The sequence below is a fragment of the Equus asinus genome, unplaced genomic scaffold (genome assembly GCF_041296235.1).
Source record: "Equus asinus isolate D_3611 breed Donkey unplaced genomic scaffold, EquAss-T2T_v2 contig_800, whole genome shotgun sequence".
In the NCBI taxonomy this organism is placed as follows: Eukaryota; Metazoa; Chordata; class Mammalia; order Perissodactyla; family Equidae; genus Equus; species Equus asinus.
In genome coordinates, this window is record NW_027225517.1 from 893,662 (window position 1) to 906,157 (window position 12,496).

Sequence of the window (12,496 nt, forward strand, 5' to 3'; positions counted from 1 at the left end):
AGAGTGCAAATCCTCAATGAGGAAGCCAGTCTCAGATTGGCCCTGGTAAGGCTGTAATTGGAAAATCAGTTCTTGAATAATGAGAATGGCTTGCTCTTTGTGGAGGATCCCTGAGGTTCTGCCTTTGTCTAAACTGATCACAATAATGTGAATCTGGCACATCTATTTCCACATGAGATAAATCTCTTTAGGCCATTACGGAAAATATTTCAAAGTTTCGTCATTACTCATGGGAATCAAGACAGACAACCATTATCTACCTTTGAGGGTCTCAAGGTCACCAGACCTTTTCGAGTTTAAGCAGAAAAAATGTCTTATACTGTGATGGGCCATATATACCCATATATATGTACTTCAGACACACTGATCAGGAGATCCTTCTAGAGCAGGATTTCAGTCTGGCATAGACATGTAATGTAATAATTTACATTCAATTGGTGGAAGAGCAATTGATTTGGTTTCAGAAGACATCTCTGTAATTAAGTTGATATGAGATCTTGAGCAAAGCAAACCTATGTCTAGGTTTCTATTTACTTACCTGTTGAAAAGGAATTGGATTCAACAGTCTCTTCACCTGCCTTATAGTTTCCTGATTGACACATGGTTACTTTGGTCTTTCAATGGAAATACATCAACCAGCTCAATCCTATAACACTGGTTCCTTCATGCTTACCAGAAGCTTGAGTTATCAGCAACCTATTAACTTAACTGGAAAAATAAATTGTTACCTATTAAGTGTTCTATCACAGAAGGCGTGAGTCTTATTTTCAGTCTCCTAATGGCTGACGTCATTTTCCACTTCTTCAGAGTGTAGATCAAGGGGTCCAGCAGAGGGGAAATGACAGTGAAGGTGACAGAGATTGCCATATCTGTGGAAAGGGCAGTAAAAGGCCTGGGATAGACATAGATACTGGGTACAAAGTGCAGGGTCACCCTGGTGATATGTGAGGTGCAGGTGGAGATGGCTTTCCTCCTGTCTGAGACCTGAGTATCATTAGGATGACTGTGCAGGACACAAGTAGGAAGATAAACCACAGGGTAGTCACTAAGACATTGTTGGAAATCATCAGGAGCTCAAGTGCAAAGATGGCGGTACAGGCGAGTTTGAGGACCTGGGGGACATTGCAGTAGAAGCTCTCAAGAACATCGGGTCCACAAAAAGGGAGGGACAGCAAAAGGAAAATCTGCACAATGGAATGGACAAAGCCCCCCACCCAGGAAGCCACAATGAAGGCAGTGTATCGGCCCCTAGTCGTGATGGGCAAATAGTGCAGAGGCTTGAAGATTGTTATCTAGCAATCAAACACCATCCCCAAGAGAGAAAAAATGTCTGCCCCACCAATGAGGTAGAAGAAAAACATCTGTGTCGTGCATCTTGTATAGGAGATGGTCTTTATCTTTGACAGCAGGTCTCTGGGACCTTCAGAGCAGTGATGGAGAAGAAGTAGATGTCAAGGATAGCTAGATTGTGGAGAAGAAAGTACATGGGGATGTGAAGGTGAGACTCACAGGTCACAGTGACCATGATGAGTAGGTTTCCCAGCAGAGTTGTCCTGTACACAAAACAGAAAAAGAGAAACAAGACGAAGCTCATGTCTTCAGACCAAGTAAGTCCCAGAAATAGAAATTCTTTTATCCTCAGCCCATTTCCCCACTCCATTGAGTCATATTTGCTCATCCACATGTAGCTTGGAAAAAATTAAGTGTTATTTCAGAAAGGGTTTACTCTGTCCTAATAGATTCAGGTTTAGAGTCAGGTATTAGGTCTGAAGACTAGTGAGGTGTTATCACCACATAAAGAGCTGTTCTGAGGTTGTAGCTAATGTTTCCAAAATGATATCTTTTACACAAGCATGCATTTATTATCTCTTTTGTAAATTACAAATGTTTTAGAAAATGCATAAGAACGATGTTCTTGGAATGTAAGTTTTAAGTATCAAAAATGAACAGGTGAATGTCAAATATTCAGAAATGGACTATTGTGGCATGAAGGATATAAAAATGGATGCAGCTGGTGTATGGATGAGGCAGTGCCTATTTGGTATGACTGGGGTCCTTTGAGGTTCCACAGGAGTGTGGATTTTTTTTCCAGACTGAGTTCTCCCTTTAAATAGTTGAAGAACTCATATCTGCAAAATGGTTCTCTTTGGACTGAATTCCACAGCAGCACTCCTTTTTTTTTTTTTTTTAAATATTGGCACCTGAGCTAACATATATTGCCAATCTTCTTTTTTTCTTTGCTTCTTCTCCCCAAAGCCCCTCAGTACATAGTTGTACATTCTCGTTGTAGGTCCTTCTGATTGTGCTGTGTTGGACACTGCCTCAGCATGGCTTGATCCTAACCAGTGAAACCCTGGGCAGCCAAAGTGGAGCCTGTGAACTTAACCACTTGGCCACAGGGCAGGCCCCCGCTCCACCCTTTTTTAAGTCAGAAATTTAATGCTATTAAAAATTAGAAAATTTTATAGCCAAAAAATTCTTCTCTGTTGCTCCATTCTTCTTAAGGGGATTACTTTATTTATGTCTTTACCTCAAACTACTTTAGGTACCAAAACCCCTGGGTGTTGAAGAGCTCCTAAGGTATTAAAGGAAAGCGGTAACTCAGGGATTCTCTTCCGTTTATTGTTCAGATTTATTTCTTAAAAGTTATTTTTGTACTATGCTATCATTGATATTCAATAGGCTCATGTATTTGAAGTATATGCTTTGATGCATTTTTATATGAGCATATACCCATGACATCATCACTATTTTTAAGATAGTTAACATTTATGTCACCTCAAAAGTGTCCCTGTGACCCTTGTAAAATGTGCCCTCTGCCCATCCTTCTTCAAGCAACCACTGATTTGCTTTCTGTCACTATCCATTCATTTGCATTTCTCTACAAATGGAATCCTACAGTACGGACTCCTTTTTTGTCTGGTTTGTTTCATTCATAGAATTCATCCATGTTTTTGTGTGTACGAATATTTTGTTCCTTTTCATTGTATGGACATGCCGCATTTTGTTTACTCATTCTATTTTTGCTGGACATTTGGATTATTTTTTGGTTTTGACTATTACAGATAAGGCTACTATGAATATTTGTGTACAGGTCTTTGTGTGGACACAAACTTCCATTTCCCTTAGGTAAGTACCTAGGAATAGAATGGCTGTTAGTCTTAAGATTCAATAATAAAAAAAAAAAAACAACTGAATAAAAAAAGGGACAAGTGGTCTGAATAGACAACAACAAGATACAGGGATAGCATACAAGTACGAGAAAAGATACTCAACATCATTTATCACTGAGGAAATATAAATTAAAGCCATAGTGAGATAACAGTACACATCAATTAGAATGGCTAAAATAAAACAGACTTGTATCAAGAGTTGACAAAAATGTAGAAGAATTGGAACTCTGGTGGGAATGTGCAACGGTGCAACCAGTTTCCAAAAACAGTTTGTCAGTTTTTTAAAATGTTAAGCGTATTCTTACCATATAATCGTATTGTTTTTGGATGCCTTTCTTTTTTCTTGAATCTTTGAAATAAACATTAATTTCTTTCTTTGCAGTCTATCTCCCTTTTCTCACCATAATCAGAAACAAAAGTTGAGCGTCACTTCTCCCACTTTTTGGGTGTTTCCCAGTTCAAATGAAGATATTTCTTTTCACTTAGCTCACTTTCCTTTCAAGTTTTCTTTTGTCTGCATGCAATTTTGTCCCAAGTCTACTTAATATGGAAAACTTAAAAAGCTACCAAGAGCATCATAGCATACAGGGAGATAATGGGGGCCTCTGGCATCACACAGCCTGTTCAGCTTCTAGTTGGGCACTGACTGGTTGTGCTACAGAAGTTACTTTACCTCTTTGGCCTCAGGCTCTGCATCAATATTTGGAAACAACGGCATCTCCCTCGAGTGATTTTTGTGAAGATTAAATGAGTGAATCTATGAAAAAGCATCAAAACTTAGATTATTGCCTAATCAATAATGTGAGCTTATACGTGTGTTGCCTTAAAGAAAAACTCCAGGTTAGTAAGTGTCACAGATACACAGCTTCTTTAAATGTACTGACAGTCTTTTAGAGGAGCTGTACATTTCCCAGAAGATGTATTCTAAAACAGCTTCATCAGAACATACTGTTTTGGGGGAAATCAGAAGTGTTTTTTTTTCAGTGTCAATGAGAGTGGCCCAGAGGGTGGTGACAGTGTATGGTAGTACAGAGAGTGCTTGCTTGGTTTGGCTTCTTATCTGACAACATCTTAGCAGACCAAAGAAGTCAAATGCAGGTCTCTGCAGTGAGAGCCATCTGGGATCAAGTGCTGGCTTTGTCCCTGTGTGACTTGGGTAAGTGAGAGACCTCATGGAGTCTCTACTTCTTCAGCTATAGAATGGGGGTTATAGTAATACCCACCCAACAGGGAAGTTATGGGGATTAGGTGAATTAACATATGCAGAGTCTCAGCACACATGGCTAGTTATTGGTTATAATTAGTACTATGTTGGGTAACCTTAACACTGCAAGCTCAGTGGCGAATGGATTGTGTTGAACTAAACAGTATGTGAGCCATCAATTCCGACTAGTTTAAAGAGAGGAAACGATCACCAGAAAACATCAACTTAATATAGTTACTAGAGATATAGCAGAGGTCCAATCTAGTTATGAAAGCAGTCCACAGGGACTGCATGTAAATAACAGACTATGGTCTACACAGAAGGGTAGAAGGTGGACAGGACCTCAGACCCCAGGTCAGGCTCGTTTGTCAGAAAGGAATGGGTCCCATGTTGACAAACTACTTTTGGTAATTTGGACAACATCCTCCACATTCTGCTCCATCTTTCTGCTATTTTTAATCCATCTAATTATTTAGCAAATATTGATAGAAAATTGGAAGAGTTCTAGGTTATTTGAGAGAAAGGAATATAATCCAAAAGCAGTAGAGAAAGAACTGAAATCTAATAGTGATATGGGAGTGTTGGGGACTGTCTAAAGACAAATGAGCTGTGCGTGAGAAAACTGTGACTTTCCACCAAGAGGCTCAGAGAAACCTGCATGGAGGAGGTGACACTTATGTTTGGGACATGTGGGTGTGGACAGAATGGGAGATCTGCCTTTAGGGGACCACTTGAATATATAAAAGTTGCTCATGAGTCAGAAGTTTGGCTGGAAAGGAAGGATACAAATATGAAAGCATGGAAAGACATAGGAAAGCAAATCATTGCTATAAATTTTTATTTTTTGGTAAATCTAGAGAAGAGTATATAGGTGTTCATTGCACTATTCTTTTAACGTTTTTTGAAGGTTTGACATATTTTATTTTCTCTCTAGTTTTAAATTTAGTGTAAGAAATACTTCTATAGATTTCAGTCTGATCCATCTATGGGAAATAAGCCTGAGAAAAATCTCTTCTTTGTGTAATTCAAGGGATTACAGAAAAAAAGTGTTGCCTTTTTTCCAATTCCAAACTAAACTCATTTCCATGACTCTCATTTCACAAGATCATCTTTGTTTATATTTCTTAGCTGTGCTGTCACTGAAGTTTCACCCTGGAATGTAGCATCTTGTTTATTTATTACATTATTTTACATTCATAAATATTAATGATTACATGTAGAGTGAAATTATTCTCACTTTTTCCCCATGCTTATGCATAGACTTCCAGACATCACTGGCATTCACACTGATGTAAAGTTATATTTCTTACCTAAAGTCTCCAACCTCCTTCTCCAACATTTTAAATAATGTTCACCTTGGGAATCATTCAGCTTCAGAAAATTCTGTTAAATACCCCTGTCAAAGCCAGTGATTTCAGTGGCTTCCATTGTGTCTTTATGTGGAAAATGGCAGACACAGGAAATAATATTTTCTTGGTTCGTCCACACTGATTGACAGTGCTCCATCATGTTTACCAATTCCTTGATCTCCAAACTAGTGTGAGAAGTATCAGAGGGAATATAATTGGTTGTGGCTGTGAAAAATTCTGCTGAGGGTTAGGTGGTTTCAGCGAGAGTAATTAAGATGTAACTCAGGCACGTATACTTAGGAAAGTGCTTTTTGTCTTAGGTCTAAAATTTTCTAGCAGTGACAAGGATTCTCTTCTTGACCACATTCTACTCAGTCTTCCCTGAACTTTTCAACTGGGCTGCTACTTTTGGACCTCAATGTTTGTCTCTGCATTGTCCAATTTTAAAAAAACCCTGCTAAGCTAGTTTACGCAGAACTACCCATCCTCCATATCGTATCACCCTCTATTCAGGTTCCTCACCTTCCACCATCTCCCCAGTGATGTCTGACAACTCTGGCCTGAATTTAGCAATAATCCTCTGAGGTCAGTTTAGCATTCCATTAAGAATTCCACCTTACTCTTAATATTTCCTCTTAGTAGTTTTCCTATTGGGAAATAAATGTGAATTCTTAAGGATTCTGAGCAATTTCCTTAGGCAGTTTCATGCACACAGAGTGATTCCTGAAGTGTGACACTCAAGTATTGGAAGTAGCCTGACGAGGTTATGAAGGTGAGTCTGAGGGAGCTCTCAAAGAATTGATGACCAAAGTGGGTGATGCAGTTCTCACAGGATACACACGCAACCAGAAAATCCACACTGGATCCATCAGCAAATCCCACTTGCTTGACCTTCAAAGTTGTTTGAAATTCTCACCACCTCTACTGTTATTACCCTAAATCTTGTTTCCATTATTTCTTTCATGGGACTATTGCAGTAACCTCTTAATTGGTCTCCATGTTTTTGTCCTTGCCCTACTTCAGTCTATTCATAACAGTAAGCACTGCATTGCTGTTAAAACATGCATCACTATTCTGCTCTTCAACGCCCTCCAAATGCATCACATGTTACTTAACGTGAAAGTCAAAATCCTCACAATGGTCTAAAAGGTCCTAAGGACCTGGTCTCACGGCCTCATTGTCTCTCTGACTTCAATCATTACCTGTCTCCTCCTTGCTTCCTCTCATCCCCTTACAAAGACCTGGGCACATCCCCACCTGAAGACCTTTGCATGTCTGATTTTTGAACTGACATTTGTACTGGGATGTGCACATTTTTCTAGTTTCAAAAATTTTAAGATCTAGGATCTACCTTCAAAAATGATGGGCAAAAAAGAAAACCTCCCAGCAGCTGTAAATAGCAGAAAAATAAACAAATCAAAACCAAGCTCATATGTTGAATAATGTTTTGCAGTTCATGCCCATGTTTTTGAATGTATATGCATAGTCTGAAGCAGCTTCATAGGTTTCTGTCAGTTTTAGGGAGTCATGTTAACAGAGAATAATCACAAATCAATTGTTTTCTTATCCCTACTCTCCAATGATTTGAGGAACAGCAATGAGTGAGAGGCGATATTCATTCACTGAGTTCTTTAATTCAACCATTTTTTGGACAGTTTTCTCTGTTATACTTGCTGTGCCAGGTGCTGGAGACACAATAAAGAAAGCGTAGTCCTACTTGAGGAATAGGAAGAAGGAGGACAGGGAATTGGAAACAAGGTCCTGAGTGTGGTGCTCGAGCTGAGCCCCAGTCGCTGAGGCAATGTCATGGAAGTGTGGCCAGTAGGTGTGGGGTTCAGAGGAAGGTCAGGGTAAGGACCTACACAAGGTCACAGAACCCATAGTTATTGGGGTCCACATTCTAACTCAAGCTGTGCTAGCTTCAAGGAACTTGCACTCAACCACTGGAGTGTGGGCTTTAGATGGAAAAATCTTCAGGTAATGGTTATTTAATTTATTCATATAAGAGAGTCCAAGGAGGAACTTAATTTGAGTGTGCTTACTTCATTAAAATGTGATTACTTCATGAAAGACAATTCTTAACACCTCCACCATTATTATGCTAAGTCATGTCTTCACTATTTCTTTCACGGGACTATTGCAGTAGCCTCTTAATTGGTCTACCTGTTTTTGTCTCCATCCCTCATCAGTCTATTCATAATGGTAGCCCCTGCAATTCTGTTAAAACCTGCATCATTGTTCTGCTCTTCAAAGTCCTCCGAATGCATCCCATTCTCCTCAATGTGAAAATCAAAATCCTCACAGTGGTCTAAACATTCCTAAAGACCTGGACCTATGACCCCATTATGTCTCCAACCTCAACTGTTACCTCTCTCCTCCTCTCATCTACTTACAGAGGCCTGCTTACTGTTTCTTGGATGCTCTGGACACACCCCCCTCACATGGACATTGCATGTCTGATTTTTGGACTGAGATTTGTACTGCAACATGAACATATTTCTTGTTTCAAAGATTTTAAAATCTAGAATCTACCTCCAGAAATCAGAGGAAAAAACCCCAAACTCCCAGCAGCTGTAAATGGCATAATAAGTAAACAATAAAAGCCAAGCTGATATATTCAATAATGTTTTCTACTTCATACCAACCTATTTGAATGCAAATGCACAGTTGAAAGCAGCTTCATAGGTTTCTGTCATTTTTAGAGTGTCATGTTAACAGAAAATAATAACAATGTATCAATTGTTTTCTTAACCATATTATCCAATGACTTGAGCAGAAATGAGTTAGAGGTGATAGTCATTCACTGAGTTTTGTAATTCAACAATTTTTATGAGTGTTTTCTCTGTTCTACTTTCTGGGCCAGATGCTGGGGATATAATAAATAAAGCATAATTCTACTGAGAGAGACAGGAAGAAGGAGGACAGGGAATTAGAAACCAGGTCATGAGTTCTGTACTCAAGCTAAGCCCAGGGCACTGAGGGAAAGCAGTGAAGGCATGGCAAGCAGGCCTGTGGTTCAGAGGAAGGTCAGGGTAAAGACCTTTCATGAGGTCACAGGACTCATGGTTGTTGAGGTCTATATTCTAACTCAAGCTGTGCTAACTTCAAGGCATCTGCTCTCAACCACATGAGTGTGGGCTTTAGATGGAAAAATATTCAGGTAATAGTTATGTAATTTATCCTATAATAGAATCAGAGGAGGAACTTAATTTGGATTGTTTACTTCACTAAGATGTGATTACTTCATGAAAGAGCATTATTTCTCATATGTGTCTCAGCTCCATTCCTGGTAACAGGAATGTAGTGGGAATGTCTGAGTATATATATTTTTACTTTTCTTACTGATACTTTTATTTAGACAATTAGAAATTCTGATGCAATTTTAAGAAAGAACAGAGAGGGGCCAGCCCAGTGGCACAGCAGTTAAGTGTGCACATTCTGCTTCGGCGGCTCGGGGTTCACTGGTTTGGATCCTGGTTACGGACCTTGCACCACTTGGCAAACCATGCTGTGGTAGGTGTCCCACATATAAAGTGGAGGAAGATGGGCATGGATGTAATCTCAGGCCCAGTCTTCCTTAGCAAAAAGAGAAATGGCAGCAGCTGTTAGCTCAGAGCTAATCTTCCTCAAAAAAAAAAAAGAGAAAGAACAGAGAGACAGATCCCAAGTTAATCTGTTTCCCCCAATGATCATTTCACAGTCTATACGTATATCAAAATATTGTTGTACTTATATATATATATATGCCATTTTTATTTGTCAAATACACTACAATAGAGCTTGAAAAAAAGCCCCAGAACAATTCCAATGTGATAAAATTGTCTGAGTGTATTTCGATTCTGATTTCTTTATTTCTTCCAAGACTGTATTGAAGAAGCAATAAACACCTCTCCAGCTAACAATTTGATTTCTCTACTTTCTTTCATAACATGAAACCTATCTTTTCACATTATTATTGCATGCTGATCAGAATCTTTGAAAGTCATGTGTTATCTTGGTAGAAATATAAAAATTATTTAGAAATCCTTTACGCAATACAGTTTACTTGATGGACAAACATTTTCAAAGGTGGTGAGGAGGAGTGAGCAACCAGTCTATCTCTCAGCAGAAGGCACAAATCTTCTCTTCAATCTCCTCATGGCTGACATCATCTCCTGGTTCCTCAGAGTGTAGATTAAAGGGTTCAGCAGAGGCGGGATAACAGTGAGGGTGACGGAGATGGGCTTATCCGTGGGGAGGGCAGTGAAGGGCCGGGCATAGACATAGATGCAGGGCACAAAGTGCAGGGTCACCACAGTGATGTGTGCGGTGCAGGTGGAGATGGCTTTCCTCTTGCCCTCCCCTGCCTGAGACCTCAGCATCATTAGGATGACCGTGTAGGACACAAGCAGGAAGATAAACCACAGTGTGGTGAACAGCCCACTGTTGGAAATCATCAGCAGCTCAAGCATAAAAATGTCAGTACAGACGAGTTTGAGGACCTGGGGGACATCACAGTAGAATGTGTCAAGAACATTGGGTCCACAGAAGGGGAGGGGCAGCAAAAGGGCAATCTGTACGATGGAGTGGACAAAGCCCCCCACCCACGAGGCCACTATTAACCCAATGCAACGGCCTCTACTCATGATGGTCACGTAGTGCAGGGGCTTGGAGATGGCCACATACCGATCTAAGGCCATCAGTGACAAAGAAAATACATCCACCCCTCCAATGAGGTGGAAGAAAAACATCTGAGTAAAGCAGCCATTGAAGGAGATGGTCTTTCTCTGTGACAGAAGGTCCACCAGAACCTTGGGAGCTGTGATGGAGGAAAAGCAGATGTCGTCAACAGACAAATTACAGAGCAAAAAATACATGGGGGTGTGAAGGCGAGATTCACAAGTCACAGTGACCATGATGAGGAGGTTTCCCAGCAGAGTTGTCACATACACCCAAAGCAGGAAAAGGAATAAGACCCAGTTCAGTTCTTGATTCTGAGTTAGGCCAAGGAAAATAAATTCTTTGACCCTGGTACAGTTTTTCAGCTCCATTGAGTCATTTTCTTTGTCTCACTTTTGTTTCAAGCTATTTCATTTGAAAAGACTTGGCTCTTTATTTTGTTTTCTTCCTAAGCACTAAGAATGAAATTCAGAATCTTCTTCATGTGATTGTGGTCTTTGCAATTTGTTGAGTTGTCCAAATTTTTAAGATTTCAATCAGTTTGGTGATCAAATCAAAATATAACATGAAAAGTCATTCAATATTTCTTTACCTATAAAACTATTTTTGAAGAGAATAAGCATTTATGTTAAGAAGTGATGTTTACACCGCACATTTTAGTTAATTAGTTTATTTTCAGTTGTAAACTGTATTATTTTTTCTGTATTACTCACAAATTGATTGAATGTCAGGAACTGTCTGAAGCATAAATACAAAGGTTAGGAAAACATGGTTCCAGGCATTGTAGAGTCATAGTCTACAAGTTTAATATTCATATGAGCAAACTCTGTGTTGCACTTCAACAGGGTTTTGTCTTGCTAAAAAAAAAAGATATCACTCTGTTTCTCATTGCGACGTTGATGTCACATGGGTCAGTTTCCTTGCTGTTGGCTTGTTGTGTTGAATTTCTTAAAATTGCAACCTATTGTTCCACGTACGTAACTTGTCATAGTGATTACCTTACACTAATCAGATTATTTGCTTAATAAGTATTTTAAAATATTTAAAATTTACTATTGGGAAACACATTGAAACCATATGTAAATCCAAATCTCAAAGAATATTTTTAATTCCTTTTATTGTGATAAAAACACTTAAACACGAGAGCTACCCTCTTAACAAATTTTTGGGTGCACAATACAGTATAGCCATAGAGCTGTACAGCACTTCTCTAAAACTTATTCATTTTGCATAACTGATGTGATCCTTGCTTGAATGTGGGGGAGAGAGTGAAGACAGTGACCCACTTCTGAGAGGTGGTGCATACACAGTATCAACCTCACTCTCCTCTGCCTCTTTCCCTTTGTGATTCAAAGCCAAGAGAGTACAGGCATCACACAGCAGGTAGCGATGTACACATCTTTAGAATAACGCCTATTTTTTATAAGCTGTTATTGATCATTCTCAGGAAATTTTATAATTACTATTTGCTCCACCTTACACTTAGAAAGTGAACATTTATTGCAATGTTCGAATGTATACGAACAAATGAGATCACATTGCCAAAGTGGTTACAGCCTAGCAAAAGTGGATGATTTGCATAAATTGATGAACATAATGCATGGGAAAATGTAAAATGTCAAGAGAAAAGTAGAGGTAGATTTGGGTGAGATAGGAGCGAACCTAGGAGATATGACTTCCAGCAGTAACAAAAGCTACTACTTTTTGAGTGTTTACTGTGTGTGAATAATTATGAAATGCTGATTTATTGAATTTTCACCACCATCTTTTAGGAAGTATTAATGTTATTCTTTTTTTTCACATGGAATATATTATGCATCTATGTTTGGCTGAAACAAAGGGGAAGATGGAAAAAAGGATGGAAGGAACAGTGTTTTGTTTCCCCCTTCAATCTTATTTATATGGGGTCTAATTTTGCATAACAAGAGTATTTGGTAAGGCCTGTTTGAAGATAAGAATTTCACAGAAAGGGGCTCCAGAAAACCAATAAATGTTGACCTTAGACTGAGGCTGCCTCATCAATAAGCAACTCAAAGGATCACAGCAAATGGGTGATGCCTTCTCTCACACTGAATGGACCACATTTCTGAATCCCTCTTAACACATCACCT

The 12,496-nt window shown here is 39.1% G+C and overlaps 1 protein-coding gene and 1 pseudogene across 1 annotated transcript; both read right to left on the minus strand.

Annotated features, from left to right (window-relative positions):
- Positions 1–699: 699 nt before the first annotated feature.
- On the minus strand, positions 700–1,660 carry LOC106846461 (olfactory receptor 4D11-like; annotated as a pseudogene).
- An 8,160-nt stretch (positions 1,661–9,820) lies between these two features.
- LOC139044324 (olfactory receptor 4D10-like) lies at positions 9,821–10,756 on the minus strand. The gene has a single exon (XM_070503747.1). The coding sequence runs from the start codon at positions 10,754–10,756 to the stop codon at positions 9,821–9,823; it is 936 nt and encodes a 311-aa protein (XP_070359848.1).
- Between the last annotated feature and the right edge of the window lie 1,740 nt (positions 10,757–12,496).